This window comes from Rhinoraja longicauda, chromosome 13, assembly GCF_053455715.1.
Source record: "Rhinoraja longicauda isolate Sanriku21f chromosome 13, sRhiLon1.1, whole genome shotgun sequence".
NCBI lineage: Eukaryota > Metazoa > Chordata > Chondrichthyes > Rajiformes > Arhynchobatidae > Rhinoraja > Rhinoraja longicauda.
Window position 1 is genome coordinate 43,100,093 of NC_135965.1, and position 8,713 is coordinate 43,108,805.

The 8,713-nt window shown below is 42.9% G+C and overlaps 1 protein-coding gene across 1 annotated transcript; it reads left to right on the forward strand.

Annotated features, from left to right (window-relative positions):
* The first annotated feature begins 457 nt into the window (after positions 1-457).
* il12a (interleukin 12a) lies at positions 458-6,643 on the forward strand. Its single transcript, XM_078410062.1, has 6 exons — positions 458-479; positions 1,045-1,205; positions 3,913-4,014; positions 4,116-4,172; positions 4,268-4,372; positions 6,369-6,643. Exons 1-6 carry the CDS (start codon positions 458-460, stop codon positions 6,549-6,551), a joined length of 630 nt encoding a protein of 209 aa, XP_078266188.1. The 3' UTR covers positions 6,552-6,643.
* Positions 6,644-8,713: the final 2,070 nt, after the last annotated feature.

Genomic DNA, 8,713 nt, shown 5'->3' on the forward strand with positions numbered 1-8,713 from the left:
CGAAACTTCGGCGGAGTTTTCCATGCCGTTTCCCTGAAATGGGACGAGGGCAGATGGGACGGAATGGCCTTGCGGGGAGCAAGGGGAGCTGACTGTCTACGGTGAGTGCAGAACTGAATGGAAACCGAAGTGCGGTGGAGACTGAAACAAAGGGAGGTGCAGCGAAAGCGAAAAGAAAAGACAACACCCAGATCGAAAGGTGAGAATTGCCCGGCGAGAGTAACGCAGGGTTGCATTTCCACAACGTGTTTTCGCTGGCTTACACGTCCCCAAGAGCAATCCACCTTGAAAAAAAACTGCCGGGGGACGGACGGGTGGGAGGGGGGAATCCCTGGCGGACTGGCTATAAAGTGTACAGACAGGACTGTGCACTGAGTGAGTGGGACCTTAGCCTCAGTCGGACAGCGCGGTTGAACTTTCAAGTTGTACAAACTTCTCTCGTTCGCTGAACATCGCGATGAACCGACCTGTAGCCGCCGGTTAGTTTGGATATTTTGAGAATATCTTATTTTAATTTAATTTTAACTTTAAAAAAAAGATATATATCATTAGAAAATCTGTATCCAGCTTTACAAGACTCGGTAGCACCTCGATGTATGTGTGTGTGCATTGGAGTGGCGCAGCGGCAAAGTTGCTGCCTTACAGAGACAATTTAACGTTGTCTGAAGAAGGGTCTCCACCCGAAATGTCACCTGTTTTAAAATTGTGAATGGTCCACAGCGTGGAGGCAGGTGAATGGGTGGTCGGCGCGGACGGGAAGGGTCTGCTTCCACGCTGTATCTCCATAGACAACAGACAATAGGTGCAGGAGGAGGTCATTCGGCCCTTCGAGCCTGTACGCACCGCCATTCAATGTGATCATGGCTGATCATTCTCAATCAGTACCCCGTCCCTGCCTTTTCCCCGTACCCCCTGACTCCGCTATCCTGAAGAGCTCTATCTAGCTCTCTCTTGAATGCATCTCTAAACTAAACAAAATTAGAGGAGGAAATTTGAGGAGAACGATTTAAAGGGACCAGATCTTTGAATTAATTTTCATTTCAGGTTTGGCTCCCGAGCTGTGGAAAGTTGCAATCATGGTCGCCCTTCACCTCCTCTGCTTCTCTGTCGGGAGTCCGATTGAACGACAGCATAACATGGATGTGGGGCAATGTCTGAAATACTCCAGACTCCTGCTTGAAAAGGTGAAAGAGTGTCTAGTCCATGTAAGTCGTTCATAACTTCTGACACGGCGCGCGGTTCAAGCTGCGAATCGCGGCGAGTTTTGTATTCAAATGTAGTTTAATGTCTTGCCTTGTTGATATTGCACCAGCCGCCGCTGTTGGGCTGAAAACGCCTCATGCATGCGGTGGCAGATTTAAAATTTAGTGTTTGCAAGCAACAGTTTAAAGGATTTACTATCAGCAGCAGATTTTATACGCGGTGGCAAAGGATTTCAAACAGGGATGGTTCTGGGGGGAAAGCGAGGAGCAGGAACAGTCTTTGTTGGTCTGGGTGGTTGTATAATTCAAGGATTGGTTTAGTCGAGTTCCTGGTCTGTTGTTCCGATGGTATTAAAGATGGGCAATGTTGGATGGAGCTAATGAGTGGGTTTCTTTGTAAACGGCAGTAAGCCTGGCCATTTTACGGCGTCTTTGGAGGGTGTCCCATTTGAGTTCATGAAGCATTTCTATAGACAATAGGTGCAGGTGTGGGCCATTCGGCCCTTCGAGCCAGCACCGCCATTCAATGTGATCATGGCTGATCATTCTCAATCAGTACCCCGTTCCTGCCTTCACCCCATACCCCCTGACTCCGCTATCCTTAAGAGCTCTATCCAGCTCTCTCTTGAATGCATTCGGAGAATTGGCCTCCACTGCCTTCTGAGGCAGAGAATTCCACAGATTCACTACTCTCTGACTGAAAAAGTTTTTCCTCATCTCAGTTCTAAATGGCCTACCCCTTATTCTTAAACTGCGGCCCCTTGTTCTGGACTCCCCCAACATTGGGAACATGTTTCCTGCCTCTAACGTGTCCAACCCCTTAATAATCTTATACGTTTCGATAAGATCTCCTCTCATCCTTCTGTGACACCACTGGTCCTTCCAATAGTCACCGGTTACAAACCTGGTATCACAAAATGCTGGAGTAACTCGGCGGGTCAGGCAGCATCTAGGAGAGAGGGAATGAGTGACATTTCGGGTCGAGACCCTGCTTCAGACTGTCACGTGTACCGAAGTGCAATGAAAAGTTTTTTTTGTTGCGTGCCAACCAGTCACCAGTCCGAAGAAGGGTCTCGATCTGAAACCTCACCCAATCTAAATGGCCTACCCCTTACTCCAGAGATGCTGCCTGAACAGTTGAGTTACTCCAGCGCCGTGTCCATCTTCAGCGGAAAGGCTATACCATTACAATCGAGCCATCCACAGTTTACAGGTACATGATAAAGGGTTTAACGTGAATAACGTTTAGTGCAAGATAAAGTCCAGTCAAATCCGATCAAAGATAATCTAAGGGTTTCCAGTGAGGTAGATATTAGTTCAGGACCGCTCTCTGGTTGTGGTAGGATGGTTCAGTTGCCTGATAATAGCTGGGAAGAAAATGTTACTGAATCTGAAGAGGTGCGTTTTCACACTTCTATACCTCTTGCCTGATGGGAGAGGGAAGAGAGAGTGGCCAAGATGCGACTTAATCACGCTGGTGGCCTTGCCGAGGCAGCATGATTTATAGACAATAGGTGCAGGAGTAGGCCATTCGGCCCTTCGAGCCAGCACTGCCATTCAATGGCTGATCGTCCACAATCAGTACCCCGTTCCTGCCCTCTCCCCATACCCCCTGACTCCGCTATCATTAGGAGCACTATCTAACTCTCTCCTGAAAGCATCCAGAGAATTGGCCTCCACTGCCTTCTGAGGCAGAGAATTCCACAGATATACAACTGAGTGAAAAAGGTTTTTCCTCATCTCCGTTCTAAATGGCCTACCCCTTATTCTTAAACTGTGGCCCCTGGTTCTGGACTCCCCCAACATTGGGAACATGTTTCTTGCCTCTAACGTGTCCAATCCCTTAATAATCTTATATGTTTCAATAAGATCCCCTCTCATCCTTCTAAATTCCAGTGTATACAAGCCCAGTCGCTCCAGTCTTTCAACATACGACAGTCCCGCCATTCCGGGACTTAATGGAGTCAATGGAAGGGAGGCTGGTTCGAAATGTAGAAAATAAATTTTGTAAATGTACAAACAAGAAACTGCAGATGTTGGTAAATACACAAAATGACACTAGGTCCTGGAGATAACATCAGGTCAGATAGCATCAAGCATCCCGACCCAAAACGTCGCCTATCCATGTTGTCCAGAGATGCTGTCTGACCTGCTGAGCTACTCCAGCACTTTGTGTAATTTTTTTCCTCGACAGTATTTTAAAAATCATTAGAGAAAGGCTGGCCAGAGGAAGGCCAGGTCACTCATTCATCTATCAGTTGACTTAATTCCCGCTTGTGGGCCTATATCGTCTTCTGTTTTATCAGTGGTTTCTTCGCTCACACCGAGGAAACACAAATGCACTTTCTCTCGCACAGTGGATTCTGGTGGACCTTTGGAGAGGTTAAGGGTGACGTTTCTGGTCGAGACCCTTCTTCAGACTCGATCCGAAACGTCACCAGTTCCTTCTGTCCAGCTGAGTTACTCCCGTGTCTATCTTCGGTTTAAACCAGCATCTGCAGTTCCTTCCTACACATTTGGAGATGTTAATATCTGCTTTTATTCACAAAATGCTGGAGTAACTCAGCAGGTCAGGCAGCATCTCGGGAGAGAAAGAATGGGTGACGCTGAGTTACTCCAGCATTTTGTGAATAAAAACCTTCGATTTGTACCAGCATCTGCAGTTATCTTCTTATACTACTTGTTAATATCTGCTGTTGTTCTTTATTAGCCGGACGTGACTGATGGATTTAACTGCAGCGACACTGAAATAGTGTTGGAAGATATCACGGCGAATAAGACCAACACCGCCTGGGCTTGTTCCCCTGAGCAGGTAAAAGAAAGCAAAGAGCGTTGTGACAATAGGGAACATTTTGTCCCCCACACCCCTGGTCAAACCATTCCAAACTTGTGTTATTCTCCCTGAATTTGCAGGAATCGGTCAGGTGCAAAGAAAGTGGGAGCCCGCAGGACTGTCTCCGCTCCAGTCAGGTGAGTAAAAGCCAATTCATTCATCCAACTCTCTGTTCAGTCGCTCAATTAATTTGCGTCCCGCATCTAACAGTGTATATTTTTTTTAACCGCAGTGCTACCAAAATATCACCGCGGATCTGCGGATCTACAAGGCTAAACTACAGAACTTCACGCAGGTCACCAATAACGTGAGCAAGGGCATAGACAACCTCTTAAAGGTAAACGTGCAATTCTACCAAACTAAATGTTTGTGTGTCTTTAAAAGAAATGAGTGAACGCTGAAACTCCGTGGAGGGAGAAAACAAAATCCTCCAGATATATGAAAGTCAACACCATGCCCCGGAAACTCCAGCCATTATTTCGGTGGATTCCTTGAAGTACAGGGCAGGATCCATGTTTCAGTGAAGTGAAAATGATAGTATTTATTCTGATGCATCGGCATGTAGCAAGGCATAACTCGTACATGAATTCCAGTGCAACTACGCAACCTCCGTTCCTAGTTACAATCTACCAAGACGTCGTTAATAGCTCCCTTTATTCAGCCAATCTGTCTTTCCAAGGAATAAAAATCTGCACTCCCTTGCTCCTTATCCAGCATCACTCTTCAAAATTGCGCAACCCATTGCTGACTCCAACGTCTGTACCCGTCACCCGCACTCCTAGCAACATCAGACATCCAGCTTCACAACTACCTCCACACTGATAACTGTTCCTTTACGTTCAGTCTTCCTTCTGCTTCTACTTATTTCACCTCAAAATTGTTGGCTTTGCCTTTAGCCACCTACATTCCAATGTGTGGGGAATCCTTTCATCACCATCCGGTAGATAATGTCACCTTCCTTGCATTCCTCTGAACCTGAGCATAGGATCTCTCAGAATCAAATCATATCAAGACTCAAACTACATGGGCTAGCACCTTGTGGGAATTTGTTTCCTACAAAGTCCAGTACCTGTAATTTGTTACATTCATTAACTTCATTTTACTTCATATTGATGGAAATGTTATCGGCATGTTTGCTGATGTCATTATTTGCCCAGGGTAGCAGCAAGGAGCAATGCAGTGGTAGAGTAACTGCCTTACAATGCTAGAGATCCTGGGTTCAATCCTGACCTTGGGTGCTGTCTGTATAAAGTTTATATGTTCTCCCTGAGACTGCATGGGTTTTCTCTGGGTGCCCCGGTTTCCTCCCACACTCCAAAAATGTACAGGTTTTGTAGGTTAATCGGCTTTGATAAAATTGTAAATTGTCCCTAGTGTGTAGGGTGATCGCTGGTCGGCACGGTATCATTAGCCAAAGGGTCTGATTCCGCACTGTAACTCTAAAGTCTAAAATCAAGCATATTAATGAGCAGTGGTCAATACACGTCAGCAGTATGATTCCAGTGTACAAATAAGGACACAGCAAATATAGAGTGCAAAAAGAATGATGATAACTTGATTATGTCACAAGTGTTAATAAGCAAGACAGAGGAAAGTTTATGAAAATCCAAAAACTGCAGATACTGAAAAATCAGAAACAAAAACCAGAAAATGCTAGAAACATGGAACAGGTCAAACAACATCTGTGGAAAGAGCAACTGATTTGAAATCTCAAATCAAAGACCCTTTGTCAGAACTAGAGGAGACAGAACTTATTTCCAGTTCTCATAAAGGGCCTTTGATTTCAAACAGTAATACTGTTCATCTTTCCACAGATGTTGCCCAACTTCTGAATGTTTACTTCATTTTCTATTTTTGCTCAGGAAATTTTGATTTATTTTTTGTATCTTTGCTGATGGCCTCTAGAATATTGCTTGTTTTATCAATTACAGTTCAAATCTTTACTGTCATCCCATCCAATCTACCGTTACTGCTTAATCCTGTTTTTATCCTATTTTTAACAATATATCCTTTTTAAAAAAAAATCCCATTACATTTCTCAGTTGCATTTCTACTTTCTCTGAATTTCCTTCATCTCTGAATTTCCTTTATCTTCTCTGCGACACACTTGTCCTCCAGCAAGTTCTGTTTAATTAAAGTTGTACACAACAAATCAATATTTATAACCTGAATTTTGTTGCCTTCCACCTATTTGAATTGCCAAAAGGAAAACCAACTAATTTTCAGTGCAGAATTAATTTCAGTTTACATAAATATGCTAATCTACTCTCAAGCAATTAACTATTTATGACACAAAATCAGATTCCTAATTATAGTAATTTCTTTTTCCACAGGCCCTGAATTCTGATGCCACCTATGAAGATGTTTATACTGAGGGTGGCTCAACAAATGAAGAAGAGAGAGGAGTCATCAACTTTCCCCAGAGAATGGCTTTGTGCAAATTACTACAGGCCTTCAAATTACGCACTATCACAATCAACAGAGTGATGAGCTATCTTAGCCAAGCCGAAGAGTAGCTGTGAAAAGTATACGTTCTCCACACAACAGGATCACTGTGTTTCCTCAACTTTTTAAATTGCACTATTTATATCAAATATTTGCCTTGATACTCCCATTGGAACAATTAATTTATTTAAATATTTATTTATTATTTATCTGTTTTTGTGGGATGACTGTTATAATATATTGGCGACCAGTGGGTCTGCTAACATGTAAATATGATTCATATTTAAGAAACATAATGTTCATCATACATAACTATCAAATAAATGTATATCCTTGGGCGATTTCACATTAAAGTGTTGTGGTGATCATTCTGGTGCATTTTAACATTTAAAAGCAAGAAAATTGCCTGCAACAAAGTGCTTTACATACAAGATCTTATCGAATCCACATCACAAGATTAGATTTTGTTCAGCCAGAGCTGAACACACTTCTCGGCATCTTCATTATCGGCAGCGAGATCGGCAGCTATGCATTGGTTTTCCAGTTGAGGGCATTTCAGCAGGTGTTCCATTGTTTGTTGTTCAATACCACATTCGCAGGTGACATCGTTGGAGTTAGATCCCGACTGTGTGTGCTGTCTGTACGGAGTTTGTACTTCGGTTTCCTCCCACATTCCAAAGACGTACAGGTTTTAGGTTAATTGGTTTGGTAAATGTAAAAATTGTCCCTAGTGGGTGTAGTGTTAATGTGTGGGGATCACTGGTCGGCATGGACCCGGTAGGCGAAGGGCCTGTTTCCGTGCAGTATCTCTAAACTAAACTAAATCTAAACCATTAGTTTCACTGCCATTTCTTTCACAAAAAATTCAAGCCAGCATGAACAGCTCTATTTACACAGCATATTGTAAGCACAGATTACATCACATTTAAATTGAGAATGCAATAAACCTGTGGAATTATAGGATAATGAAATAATGTAGCATGGGAAAGGGATTCTACCCATCAACTTGACCAAACATTGGATCTTTGAAGGAGCCATTCAATTATCCTGCTGTCTCACCATCACTATGGCCCCCATAGTAAAACCGTCCACGTCGTGGGGCTGGAAACTGGACGTGGCCTGAGCCAATTCTGCTACCACCATCATCTATTGTACAAGTGATGGCTCCCACTGATTGCCGCCGGAAGCATGCGCCCTTTTCAGGACGGGCGATGACAGTGATGTAACATTTGAAACATGGTTGATGGACACGAAAGAAAAAGAAGACAATCACTCTAGAGCTGTAAAAAAAATTATCCTTCAAACATTTTGAAAGTTACCTCAGTATCTTCTTCCTATACCTATCAACCAGTGCTTTCTGGATCACCACAACTCACTGCATTTAAAAAAAAATTATGTTCCTTCTAGTCCATCTGCAATCAGCCTTTTCACTGTTTTCTGTTTACTGATATCTTTGTCGCCTGAAACATTTGCTCCTAATTCAGTCCATTCAAGATGTTCTTTAAATATTTGATTATAGCTGCCTTCCCTTAGCAGATTGTCTTTCACTCATTTGAGATGAAACAAAGTTTTAATAAAAACATGTTTGCATCGTGGGGAATATTAGTTCCACAGTGTCTACATACCATTAGAAGACTAAAGACGCTATTTGATTGATTGAGATACTCTGGAATTAAATTCAGCTTAATTGTACATGAATACTTCAATACGTGTCTCAGTCCAGAGAAGTGGTTTATAAAGTCATCACTACTCTTCAACACAAAGCAATTGAAAGTTATACCTTACTTGTTTTCCCTTAAAATGGAAAGGGAACAGTTAAGGTAGCACTGCCAAATTTGTGTACAGTTAAAGATATTAATGGTAGGTCTTTTGGATACGAATTCAGAAAAGTAGCTGACTGTAGAATGCATAGAATTGCTAACTTTCCTGTTTAAGTTATCAGAATTACTTTGTGTTCCAGTAACAGTTTGCTGAGAAACTCCCCAGTGAAACATCCAGCTTCTGTAATGTTTAGAAGTCAACTGATTAGCAAGGATCTAAAGACCAGAAGTGCACAAATATGGAAAAACATGCAGAAATTCTTTCGCAAGTTGTTTTAGTTTTCAGAGGTACAGCATGGAAACAGCCCCTTTGCCCACTGAGTCCATGCCGACCATCCCATTCACACCAGTTCTACGTAATCCCACTTTCTCATCCACTTCCCACACATCAGGGGCAATTTTACAGAGGTCGA

Bases quoted from the DNA above. Each gene is read 5' to 3' on its own strand.
- il12a (XM_078410062.1), top strand. From the start codon at position 458: ATGAACCGACCTGTAGCCGCCG. The intron at 1,206-3,912 runs GTAAGTCGTTCA...GTTCTTTATTAG, and splicing joins TGAAAGAGTGTCTAGTCCAT to CCGGACGTGACTGATGGATT. The intron at 4,173-4,267 runs GTGAGTAAAAGC...TTTTAACCGCAG, and splicing joins ACTGTCTCCGCTCCAGTCAG to TGCTACCAAAATATCACCGC.